Source organism: Apteryx mantelli, chromosome Z (assembly GCF_036417845.1).
Source record: "Apteryx mantelli isolate bAptMan1 chromosome Z, bAptMan1.hap1, whole genome shotgun sequence".
Classification (NCBI taxonomy): domain Eukaryota; kingdom Metazoa; phylum Chordata; class Aves; order Apterygiformes; family Apterygidae; genus Apteryx; species Apteryx mantelli.
In genome coordinates this window covers 19,541,427-19,555,178 of record NC_090020.1, presented here as the reverse complement: position 1 = coordinate 19,555,178, position 13,752 = coordinate 19,541,427, and the positions used below count along the sequence as shown (strand labels likewise).

Below are 13,752 nucleotides of genomic sequence, written 5' to 3'. Positions count from 1 at the left end.
CATTCACAACCTGATTTTCAGGTTGCTACACAAAATTCACATACACATACAGGATGCTACACAAAATTCATGCTGGTATTAAGACAACTGACATTAAAGAAAAACAACAATGGTTGTACCAGTAACCAAGCCCTTCAGCTGTTGATGGACTATTGATGGAGATATTCAAAATAGTATTTATTGTTTTTAGCAGTTGGGCTAAGAAAACAGGTAAGCCTGGCAACAGCCTTGGTGTGAACTCATCAGAGAAGATTCATAGTTTTGCATGCTCTCTCCTCTCTATTTTCTGTTGTGTAACATCTCACCACATCATTATGGTATTCCAATTGTTTCAGTTTAAACCAAGTTCAGGGTAGCAAAATCACGTTTTTTTCATCCTCTGAAGCACTGCTCTGATTTCTGTTCATGTGAATTCAATGTTCTTAAATACATCAGTCATTTGTCCCATTTTCAATGAACAAGGAAGAGACATCCTGAGATGGAGAGCCAAAACAGTAGGTTTGCTACTACAGTTGCATCAGCTTCAAGGTTGAGGACTAATTTCTGATTCTTTCCAAGTTTTCAAAGTAGAAAAAGAAAAAAGAGATCTGTAGGTGGGTAGAGCTGAATTCATTTAGGAGTTTGAATTGTGATTGGTGCCGAATACATAGCCAAGACAGCCCATGGAGACCCGAAACTATGTAGTCTTTTGTTTTGTGCTTACATGATGAAATATTATGTTCTGATGACTATCTGAGACTTCATCACTGTTCTTCTCTCAGTTCAAAACACAAGCATAACAAATGGTAGTAGCCTGCCTTGAAACACAGGGATCATGAGGCCAGCTGGTATTAAGAAGAAACAGCTATAGACCACAATGGATACATGAACACATTGAATCAGGAATGGGTCCAGAAGGACTCTGATGCTCTGAAGCACCGCAATGTTCAACAAGAAGTTTCAAGGTCATCCCACTGATAAGTTCTTCAGAATACATCCCTTCCCATTTGCTTTAATTCAGTTTTAGATAGCATCAGTTCACCTTCCTATTTCCCACAGAAAGGTGAGCCTTGCCTCATGTGGCATGGGAAAGGTACAGAAAGAAGGGACAGCATAGTCTTGCCAGTGAAGTCCACATAAAAATCTAATCAAAGCACAGAAATATGTGAAAAGAACCAAGGAACCCTTCAAAGCATTCCACTCTGAGAGTGCAAAGAAATCTGAAATGCAAAGAAAGCAAGGGAATAGTTGTTATCAGCAAGCAGCATAATTTCTGTCACACTGACTTCTTCCCTGTGCTGTAATCTTCACTTTTACTTATTGCTGATTGGAGCACAGTGTACTTCCTCTCATAAATTAATCATAAGTATCATTTTCTGTATTTACTACAGATGTTCATGCATAGATTTGTCTTTAGTTGAAGGTAACTAGTCACTCTGAGATGTGTTTTTAAAATCAACTTCAAAATACTTTCTTTTCCTAAAGTAAATTTTAGTAGATTTTAGATCTTTCATTCTTTAATGGAAAGCATAATCACATGAATGCTTCAGAAATGTATTGTGCACTACAAAGAATGTAAAATATATGATGAAATTCACCAAATCTCACAGAGAAAATATTTTTAGTATAGCTATTCTTTCATGCTAAACAGAGAATGCAGTACACTGAATATTGTTGTATTTAGAGCAGTAGGAAAATAGGAAGGAGAATATTTGAGAACTGGATTAGTTTTGAAACAAAAATTCACTGCAAATCCTTCTGCACAGATAAAACAGTAGAGAGAAACAGAGTTTATTCTAGTTTCTTTATATTTCTGAGTAACTGAAGAAATCAAGTGATGTGATTTACAGTAAGGTGTATATGTAAAAATCCTCTATGAAAAGCAGGATTAAGGCATATATTGCTCTATAAAATCAACAATCAACTCTGAAAGAAAACAAAGATAAGAAAAAGAAGTCATATCAAAAAGGGTCAATGAACTTTTCAGTTGTCATACTATGTAATTTCTGCTATATTCCCTCTTGCAAGCAGAACATAAGAGGTCTTTTTCACCTATGATCTGTTATTTGAGGAAGAAGTGGGCAAAAGCACTCTGTGATGTTCTACCTCTTTCAAGGAAGAAAACACAAGGATCAAAAATATTGCTTTCCCTGTTCAATGGCATAGTTATTAACACTAGTTATTACCTAGTGTTAGTTGCCTGAGGGCTTAGAGATGTTGATGAAGAGGAAGAGGTCTGGATGGCTTGATTTGTAGATGGTGGGGGAAAATGCTTCTGCTTTCTGTAAGTGCCTGGCACCACGAGACCAAATTTAGAGACTGAGATTAAGCTTCTCACCCAGGACAGGTCTAGGATGGTGTCTTCCTAGAGCACCTATCCAAATGCCAACAAAGTCTAACATAATGAACTACTTATTAATCATATAATATCTTTTGCTTACATGGTACAAGATGGTACAACTTTCTCCACTGGTAACATGTAAATTATCTCTGATATTACTCAGCCATCAGCTAGTGGAGTTACTCTTTATATTATGCCCTTCCGCAGCTTCATTCCTATTTTGCTTTGGAGCTATGCTGGAGTCTTTCTGTAGTTTTGTAGAGTTCTGGCTCATGACAGACCTGAATATAAATGTAGTGTGGTAAGAGGATATGAACTGTTGGAATGGAATGTCCTTATGAGAAGCGTCTCTTAAAACTTGTTTTTTATGGTGAACATTCCTTATACTGTGTATCTGCCTTGTGTGGAAAACTCAGCTTTTAAAATTGTTTTAATAAACAATTATTCCCTGTACTCAGGGATTTGTTAGAGAAATTGTTATGAGTTTGATTCTGTAAGATTTAGCATTTGCAAGTTTGTTGGTTTATTTGCGTTCATGATAAAATCTGATAAGACAGCTTTTTTTCCTTGATCTCTCCAGAGCTGAGCTCAGGATTGGATAAGGAACAGATTTACTTCCTGAGCATTATTAAATTTCTGCAATCTCATACTACAAAAAATTGTGCTTAAATCTGGGCAATTATGCTTGAAGAACTTAGGGTAGTGGCCAGTTATCTGTGAAAACTCTGCTGATCTCTAGACTGAGCTTTATCCGTCTATAACGAAATCTGTATCTGTTTTATGGGTTTTTTTTCCTCCCTTGTTCAATTTAAGAAGGCTTATAGGCCTTCAGTGACAAATAGGGTGCCTCTATGCATAACATACACATGATGAAAACATTGTGGCCACGGTTTTATTTGTTTGTTTGTTTTTGCAGTAATTATATTTATTTAAAGGTTCATTTGTGTGCTTTGCGTGTAGGAATTTTTCTTAAAAGTGTTCTTTGACACATTTGCACTGGTGAACCATTATACCTAAAAATGTGTCATACAGTATTATGCCATAACCACACTGAAGGAAAAAAAAAAAAAAAAAGGAAATCAGTGTGCACTTTCAAACCATTTCTGAAAGGTCCTCATATGCAGATACCAGAATTCTTGAAGTTTTTCAATAGCTCTTATAGAATGAAATTTACTTCTTTGCTCGAAGCCTTTATGCTACTTCAGTCCAATTTATGCCCTCAAAAGGATATTTAATGGTTTCGTAGCTTTTGTGCTGCTTGCTAGACAGAAGGGCAATTTTCAACTGTGTCCTAATTTCCTAACAGGATAAGGGGAAAAATAAACTAAATAGTGCCCTTGTCAGAATGACTGTAGAATTTATATAGAATTGATGTCTAATTAAGCATATGAAGTTTCTCAGTAAAATCCAGATTTTTTTATACATTTCCTATGTCACAACCAAATTTATATACTTTCAGTTCATACCTGCAAGTTTCATTCTATCTGAAACTGTAATATTCAATCAAATTTTCCCTTGATGTGAGTCAAAAATGTCCTAAATGATTTTTGGTCCATATTTTACTGTCTTTGCTTTGAATTAAATGATCTGCGAGAACTGGCAGTTTCACTGCCTTCCTTTGCCAGATCACTGAAGTATCAGTAAAGGATCATCATTTAAACAGCTACAAATTAATCACAAAATCCAACCTTTAACACATCTATACAGTGATTGTAATGTGGAATGGCCCTCTTATGCCTCTTAATTTTTCTTTCTGTGAATCGTAGCTGTATCTCATCACAGGACATTAAGCATATTTCAGCTTGTGGGACTGACCTAGCCATGTTTTTAGAAATTGAAAACAAATGTTGTAATAGAATAAATGACAATATTTGAAGCAATAACAATTTCCTAGTAAGCATACTTGTTTAATGGATCGCTTTGGTTTTCAGCTGGTAAACAGAACAGTATCTGTTACTAACTGAAATGACAGAATTTTTAATAAAAAAATAAGTTTGAGAGTAAAGCCAAAAGATGCAAACAAGGCAAGAAAGTGATAACCACTGTAGAGTTAATTTGTGAACTGATCCTGATTAGCTGCATTATCATCTTTCACAAAAAGCAGATAGGAATAATTTTTTGCAAGTAGAATATGGATCTGAACATACAATGCAGTAAGACACATTCTTAATAATAGACTCCAACAGTCACTTGATTCACACAGCGCTACTTAGAACTGGGCCTGTGAATTCAACATTAGCATGTTTGCAGGCAGAGAGAACTGCCTCCTTCCTTGCATGCTTTGGGATCTCAGGGTAAAAGAAATTAATTGAATTCCAGTTGCCTCAGCTTGTTGGTGGTGTTTTTACACTGTATTTTTTTCCAAGACATAAGAAAAACAGCCTTTGCTTGGCAACCAATACAGCAAAGAGCAGATAAAGCAGAGATGGTTTATCAGTTGTGTGGTTTGCGTCATGTCTTTGGTTAAAGGATGCTGAAATGACAAAAAACAAAAAGCACAAACAGGGTTCTATCATCACCACAATGTGCAACTTAGTCCTTCAGGATCAAAAAGAGTTTACGTGTGTTTCACCATTATAATCTTTTAGCTGTGTGGTGAAATGCAGTCTGAGATTGGTGAGTGATAGAAGACAATGGCAAAAAAAAATGATTGGCAGGGAAACTTTGTGAGTCAGTCAACAAAACTCTTCTAATAATTTTAAAAAATAGACCAATCGGACAACCAAAGAAGCCCCTGTTCAGAAAATGAAGAGTTTAATCCTTTAATCATTGTCACAGTAATATCACTTCTAGATAATTGTAGTACAACTTGAATGTCAATTGCCTGTCATGTATCTAGTTATATGAAACCTTTTCATTGTATAGTTACTGGCAAAGATGCAGGGTATGTTCATTTTTGCAGAGTTACTGCTGAAATAAAAGTGATTCTTCCTTATGCTATAGAGTTAAGCAACTGAATATAAGAATATATGAGTATTTCAAAGTCACAGTTTTAAATAGTAACACATATTTTGACCACTTCACAATGAAAAGAAAAATACGAAAGCCTGTGTAAAGGGTTTCAGTGCCAGTCATGGCATCAGAGAAAACAGAGAGAAAGTATGCATTTAGCACCCATGAGAATCATGTTTTATGTGACCTCTTATTAAAATGGAATACTGACTTCTACCATATTGTTTTCCTGTCATGCATAAAGTACAACCTAAATACATCTGTCCATCTCATCCATTACTTAAAAAATAACAACTTTTTTTTTTTCTTAAGCTTTCTTTTTAAGCTTTCTGGGCTTGATTTTCTATGTGCCCTGCATTTATTTCAGCAAGTTGATGTTCCTGTGGCTTATCAGTGAGGATTCAAACTGCTTGGCTTCCCAGTGGTCTGTCTGTACCATACTGAGCAGTCTGTGTGACAGCAGAAGAGAAGGCGAAACAATGCAGTAAAGACATTGTAGTTTCTTGCTATAGTATTGTTTGTTGTTGGAGTTCAGAGCTGAATAGTAGGTGGGGTTGGGAGTAGAGAAAGGAAGTTAAAACATTTGCAGAGTTGGTTGCATTTGTAGTGTGAAACTGAAGAAGGTAGTCTGGTAACTACACAGCCTATTTATAATTAGCAAAGTTGGATTGTTTTGGGCACACTGAGGTAGTAAAATATTTTGCTGGATAAAACGTTCCAAAGAGGATTTTGTCAGGAGTCCAGTGGAGCCAAATGCCTCCATAAATGTGGTGTGTCAGCCCCTCCCTCCTCGTGATGAAAACTTTAGTGCATATTGATGTGTTTTGATGCAGTGGTGTGATCTTCACAACCTCTGGATAAACCTGCCAACTAGAAAATAACACCTGTGATACAGCACATCAGTAACTAATCCTTTCTAAGTTTGCTTATGCAAAGAATAAACGTATAAATAATAACACAAAAGATGAAGAGGAGAAATGAAAACTGCTCATTCCAGTTGAAAGTGCAAGCTTTTAACTGGGTTTGAATTTGACAGTAGTTGTGGTCTGTAGGAACCATCAAAACTTTCAATTTTTCGTCTGAAAAATGTCATATCCAGTTATAAGCACAGTGCTAGAACATTAATTCATTAATACGTGATAGGAAAGAGAACCATATTCTAAACTGTAAGGACATTTCCACTGTCAAACCTTCTTATTTCTCACTTGGCCAGCACTTGCTTGGCTGATAAAAACTGCTTGAATTGCAATATGAAGAAGTAGGATGTAGGTAATATGGGTGAGTATTTATATTGCTAGTCTTTCCTATCAGCTGTACTGATCTGTGAAACTGTTCTTTTTACATTTATAGAAAAATGTGTAACTGTACATATCTTTAAAAGTTACACACTGCTTTCTTTGTCATTTCTACAATCAAAAGAAGTGCAAGAAGTGCTCTAAGGAGAAGTTTGAAACTGCAGAGTGTTTTGTTTAAGTGCAGATTCATAGAGTTTCTGGGAATTGGCACAAGTAAAGACCGTCTGCTAAATTAGTGAAGAAGTCTTTAAAACCTTATGAAGACCAATCTAACATACTCATGTGTGCTACTTGTTATTTTTTCTTCACAATCCAAAAGAAACATATCAAGAGTGAGACAATTTGGGGAGTTTTTCTCCATGATTCTTGCCAACTGTAAGGTAACTCAGGTTTCCTGGAATGCAGAGCATTTATTATACAAGGGAAATGAATTTGCATTGACCTAGGAGAGCTGTCATTTCATTTGTTCGTATATTTCTCTCTCCAACTACCATCTGAGCAACATCATTGAGTGGTAAGTTTTCAAAAGCTCAGAATATCAATTAGTGTTTCTCAGAGTGGCACCTGAGAAAGTTGTGTGTGACGCATTTGGTCTGTTAGCACAAGTCCCTAGCTGTCTGAATGGGTCTGCTTTTGGGAAGAGTAGCTGGTTGTAGAAATACATGCTTAAAATATGTAAATGTGGAATCTTAAAAACAAAACTGCTCTCATGGGAGACTAAAACATCTTCCTGTTCTGTGCTTCTCTTTATTTTGGTTACAAGGAGATATAATTTGTCGGTAACCTGCAGGGGTTTTTGAGCATCTAACAAGAAATAAAGGTTTGCCTTTAATCATAGGTTTCAGGGTGGATTTATGATATTTAATATCTCATGAAAATATAGGAACTATGAGAAGATCTTGGTTTTTTTATATAATTGACCTGTATAAACTGGCATGTAATTATCTTTATATCTTCATATCTCTTTTCAAAAAATGACAATATATACTATTCTTAAATATCCTTCACTCACATAATGTGAGCCTCTAGACTAGATGCCAGTTTATAAACTACTGCTTACTATACTACTTACTGCATTTCGTGTCACTAACTGAAAATAGTTAAGCATTTAGAAGGCTGGGAACTAGCATTCGTTGTCACAGACATGAGGTGATATAAGAACGATATATAAAAATCACTGTATTTTTCACTTGTGATTTATACAGCTACATGTGCTCAAGTATTTGAAACAAGACTTCATAGATTTTAGTCATATTTGTGGCTGCAAAAAGATGGTCATCCATTTGAAAATTTGACCTAATACAGATAATGTCTACACATCTCCAGAAAGGAATTTCCTCCAGAGATTATAGGAAATTTGACTGTATTTAGCAAACAATTGTCTCTTCAGAACATTTTCTGGTCTTGGGTATTCTCTAGTCTTTTTTAATATTCCTTCTATGAATCCTTCTATAACCTGTTCTTTTATGGCAAATGCCATATATTGGATCATGTATGATTAATCGTAGTTATATCAAGGTAAGTATCATATGTCTTATGATTGCATAACATTGTCCTCAGGAGTCATTAAAAGTAGCCCGTATATAAAACCTTTTAGATAGAGAGGGGATGACTAAAAATCCTTGAAAGTCTGGCACATTTTGACAGCAGGTGTCATAAAAATAAACTGCTATTAAGTAGGTCTGTTACTGAGATGTTTATGTTCTTTTGGACTCAGCTGAATATTTCATGGACAAGGTCTTAACTGCTGTGCCAAACTCACAGTAACTGACCCGTATCATCCTCTTCTACCTCCAAGCCCCACCAAACACAGGAGAGCAACTTTCTATCTCAGAGATGTTCCTGAGGAATCCCCTGCTGTGCAGAGAGATGGGAAGGAGAGGTTTCCTTGGTCTCAAAAGGACTGATGTGCAACCACTTCAGCTCATGCCCAAAATGCTCCATCTAGCTCCAAAAGCCCAGCATCTGATTGGATCTAGAATTTGTGAGGGGACACTAACTTAGCCTCTGACTGACAAATATTACTGACCCAGTCTGGACATAAATTCATTGTTGTGATGTCAAGCTCCGTCTTTAGGTATATTTAGTCCTTTTATCATCTGCCTTTTGAAACAATCTGACAGCTGAACATCCTGGTCCAGGTTCTGGTCCTTCCAGTGCCTAAAACTAGTGTAGCTAACTAGACATCACTCTGTGTTGCAGAGAATAATATTATGGCCTGGCTGGGCAAAGGAGGGGAGGACAGACCAAACTGCATCAATTGAAACCCCACAGTCTGAGCTGGAGAAAAGACATAAAGTTTGCCTTCAAAGCAGAATTCGTAGCACTCGTTTTGTATAATGTTGTTGTCTGCTGATAAATTCATCTCAGTAAGAAGAGGATAACAACAACAACATGTCTAATGAATTACAGATCATGCTGCAAATAAAGCTTGAATTCTTAGCATATACATTACCTCTGGTAATTTTCGTTTTTAAGAATATATCATTCTAAAACATGTTACAGTGTGTTTTATTTCTTTCCTATTCAAGCCTGAGCCTGCTAAATACAAAGATCTCTTACAAAAGCATTCTGCATCCTCAATTGCTTGTAACAGGAGTTAAAGGAGTTCACTTATTTCAAAGCACTGGCCTCTTTCATAGAAGCTGATGTTAATTTTCAGAAAAATGTGCTTTTCAAATCAGTGTTATGAAATTTTAAAACTTGAATGCCATAAAAATAAGCACATTGCATGAAATATTCCTTCATGTTTTTCCTCCTGTGATCTTTTCTTTTCAGCGCTGGAGTCGGCAGGACTGGCTGTTTCATTGTGATAGATGCCATGTTAGAGAGAATAAAGCATGAAAAGACTGTAGATATTTATGGCCACGTAACTCTAATGAGAGCGCAGAGGAATTACATGGTTCAAACTGAGGACCAATACATCTTTATCCATGATGCACTGCTGGAAGCAGTGACATGTGGAAATACCGAAGTGCCAGCCAGAAACCTGTATGCATATATTCAGAAGCTGACACAGATCGAAACGGGAGAGAATGTCACAGGAATGGAACTGGAATTTAAGGTACTGACATGTTATCTTGCAGTGAGCCAAAAACAAAGCAGGTAACACTTAATGCTGCTGTATCCTCCACCACTTGTTTCCAGCAATCAAAAGCTAGATCACCTTGAGCATGAAACTGTAAATTAAGAAGAGAATATTTTGCATAATATATAATTCTGCTTTCAATTGGGTCCAGACAAGAACTGTTCAGCGTGGGTGTTTTAACCCTGCTGTTCCTTTGTTTTCTGAATAGCTTGAAAAGTGTGTTTGTGTAACTGTTTAATATTTAAATTTGTTCATACGCATGAATGGAGCAGTCATTAAACTTTTATAAAGTATTAGAAGAAGCTTTACAAACATTTAGGTAATGCAATGAAATATGAAAAAACAAACATTTCAAATTGAAATAATTTATTAATGTGTCATAAGCAGAGATCATCAAATCTGATAATGACATTTGTTTTTGTCATACCTGATCTTAATTCTTTTATTTATTTATTTTCAACAGCGTCTAGCTAGCTCTAAAGCTCACACTTCAAGATTCATCAGTGCCAATCTTCCATGTAATAAATTCAAAAATCGCCTTGTCAATATAATGCCATATGAGTCTACAAGGGTATGCTTGCAGCCAATCCGCGGAGTAGAAGGCTCTGATTATATAAACGCCAGTTTTATTGATGGATACAGGTACTAATGGTGAAGTGTTCCCATATGGACTGTTTTAGAAGTTTACATAATTATTTATGTAATTATAGTGAACAAGATTTAGTATTGTTTATAATCTGGACATGTGGTGTTTTGTTCTGCTTTTTAACATTAATAATGGCTTTAGATTTTCACCTATACAACACAGGAAAATTGTGTGGGGTGTAAGTGTCATACAGTCTTAAATAATACAGTTGTACCTACCTTTATACCCTTGAGAACTCCCAGTATGTTTTTACATGCTGAAGGTTACTGAGATTTTAAGTACATTCATACTTCGGAATCTCAGTCTTTTCACAACTATTCTGCTTAAAAAAATTCATAGAAATAACATACAGGAGGTGTACTGCCTGTGTCAAGGTGATAACCTGTGATGATCTTGGAGCACTGATTAAGACCAGACCTAGTCTCCAAAAAGCATTTTATATGTATTTAAACCAGCACCTTCATTACAATACAGAGCAATACGCCCTTGGCTGGCTTAAGCAGTTGATAGGAAAAGGCCTGAAGGAGAAGCAGTGTACTTTCCTTTCCCTAAGGCAGCTTAGGTGTGCTTGAATATCTGCATCCACAAAGCGCATTTTCTGAGCCTCTACTCATAACTGGAAATAGTCGGCATCTGAAATAGCACCTACAAAGATGTTTCTGTTGACTGAGAGAGGCAACTACATATACATAGTACAGTAGTCTCCATCTTCTTATAAAACTCCTCCTCCAGAAGATTTTAACAGCTTCATGGTACCTTCCACAAGTAAGATTTTAAGGCCTGGAAATACAGCACTCTCCACTCCTGGATTTTCTTACTGCTCTACTTTTGCTGTAGGCATTAGACTGTTGCAAAGGAGTTAATAAAGAAACTGCTTGTTGCTATAATTCCTGAACTTAATAGATAGTACCGCAGTTTTTTTCTGCAAAACGAAGCAGCACAACTGTTTCTTAAGTGCTTTTTACAGCATTCAAAATTGAGCTATCAGTGTTGCATTAAAATGTAAGTAATAATGATAATGAAATATATCATAATATTAACAGAGTAATTCCCTTCACGAAGTTCTAAAAATAAAAAATGTCATTGTTTGATTAAACAATCATATTAAGGTTTTAATGTGCTTATTATTAATAACATATAACTTTTCCTCTAGATAATGTTTACATATAAACAGACAACACAGGTATCAATTTACAGTTTTGTTTAAAATATTTATCTTAATTTAATTTTTCTTTCAACACAGACAGCAGAAGGCTTACATAGCTACACAGGGACCTTTGGCAGAAACAACTGAAGATTTCTGGAGAATGCTCTGGGAGCATAATTCTACAATTGTAGTCATGCTTACTAAGCTAAGAGAAATGGGCAGAGTACGTATTGCTATAGTATTTCCATAGTAAAATGTTTATTATAATTCTAATGTTTTCTTATTAAAGTATTTCATCGTTATGGGGCTGTCTAAAGGTAAAGGTCAGGAATTAGGTTCCTTCTGCTTTCAAAATAATAGTGCCATTGTAGGTCATGCGGTATTAGCATTTGCAATCTGTGGATGTGTTGCAGTAGACAAGCTAGACGTGGCATTTTGTTCTGGGGCACAGCAAGAATCAGCAACTTGGTTCTCATGTTGGTATTACAAAGAAAGCAGGGAGAGCATTGCTGGCTATGGAGTAATGAGGATTTCTCATTTGGAAAATTCTCTTCTGCAGCTTCTGATGTTAACAACATTAGAGGAAAGTGCGGTATTTTTAACAGACCTGAATGTTTTCTGTGTGCTCATTGTGCTGAACTTAGCAGTTTCATCAGCCTATTTACAGTCCTAAAGTCATTGAAGTGCTGCTTTGTATAATGGAAAGAATGAAGCAGGTTACCATCTGGGCAGGCTTACATCAAGGATAAAACTGGTATATGATAAGTGAAATCTGAGCCCAACCAAATATTTGTAGAATAGAGGTGGTTTGGGATTTTGATAGTGGATGCAGAGGTGAACAGACCCTTGACTGAGACCAGGGAATACTTGCTTCAACAGGGAAGAAGGGAGAAAACTAAAGATTGCCTTGAAGTTTGCATCCCATTCTGTGTTGAAATTTAAGCTGATAAATAATAGAACTGAGCAGAAATATAAATAAGTTCAGAAGTACAGTGACCAGATAACGTTCCTATGCAATGCAATATTGAAGATCATTTTTATATTCTAAGTACAGTTTTTATGTTTTGCTTCAAACAGTTCCATTTCATTAAAACTAACAGTTCAAGTTTCTGTCATTAATGGCACTTTCCATAAGTATTACACTTATCTCAGTGAAAAATTTTATACCAGCTTGTACTAGCGGTCTTGAGTAAAAAGAAATGTGTTTTGCTTTGGTATTTTTCAGGAAAAATGCCACCAGTATTGGCCTGCAGAGCGTTCAGCCAGATACCAGTATTTTGTGGTAGATCCAATGGCAGAGTACAACATGCCACAGTATATTCTAAGGGAATTCAAGGTTACAGATGCAAGGGTAAGTTAACACAGCATTATCCCATTTCACATAAGTTTAAAAGAGAAAGTCTATTTCTCGCTCCTCTTTTTTTTTCTTTTTTTATTAGCAAAGGCCTAGACGTGTACTTGTTTTTCAAGCAATAACCAAACAGCAGAGAAAGATATTATTAAAGTAGCATCTTTCTTCAAGAGCAATTGACTCCATTCAGATATAACATCTGGGCAGCACAAATTTGCAGAGTTCTGAATAAGTATTTGTCCTGAAATGCATTAGATGATTTGAATGCCATCTTCCCTTTCTCCTCCTTTCCCCCTTGATCCTTTTGGCAAGAAATTTTCATCACTTACAGCTGTAAATACGTTGTTTTGCACCACCTTCTAGGCTGACTGAGTATGAAGGTTAATACAGTGAGATTTTAAAACTGCAGAGCAAATAGCATTCTTAAGAAAAGCTTGACAAGCTTTGCATATTATAATTTGCTTTTTGCCCTAGATTATTCTCAGCGCTCTTGTATATCTGCAGAGAAGAGCTATACAGCTGTGACCCTAGCTTCCTCATTTTCATTCTGCATTTCTTATCTGAATTCCTGAGTCCAAGACTGCACACCAATATAAGATTAAATGTACATAAACTTTAAATATACATTTGACATTTCTCAGACTTGCAATTTCTAGCACTTTACTTTGCGTAATGGGAGAAATTACTGACATCCTCCATTTCTATAAGCACTATAGAATACTGTTTGTTCAAGCAAAATAGTGGATGTACTGTCCAGGAACAACTTGACTAGTTACTCTGAGTTGCCAGTCACCATATGAAATATTAGATTTTCTCTTTATTAGCTAGACTGATGACATGATGTTAGCTTCATGTAAAATTAGGTGCTACAGGCAGTTAGCTAGATGATCAGCATGATGTTAGCTTCATGTAAAATTAGGTACTACAGGCAGTTAGCTAGATGATCAGCATGT

The 13,752-nt window shown here is 36.0% G+C and overlaps 1 protein-coding gene across 1 annotated transcript in view; it reads left to right on the top strand.

Annotated features, from left to right (window-relative positions):
* Window positions 1-13,752, top strand: part of PTPRD (protein tyrosine phosphatase receptor type D) — a 367,736-nt gene that overhangs the window by 339,397 nt on the left and 14,587 nt on the right. The window contains exons 27-30 of the mRNA XM_067316504.1: window positions 9,346-9,631; window positions 10,119-10,297; window positions 11,545-11,671; window positions 12,674-12,799. Coding sequence (XP_067172605.1) covers window positions 9,346-9,631; window positions 10,119-10,297; window positions 11,545-11,671; window positions 12,674-12,799 — 718 coding nt within the window. The remainder of the gene's footprint in view (window positions 1-9,345; window positions 9,632-10,118; window positions 10,298-11,544; window positions 11,672-12,673; window positions 12,800-13,752) is intronic.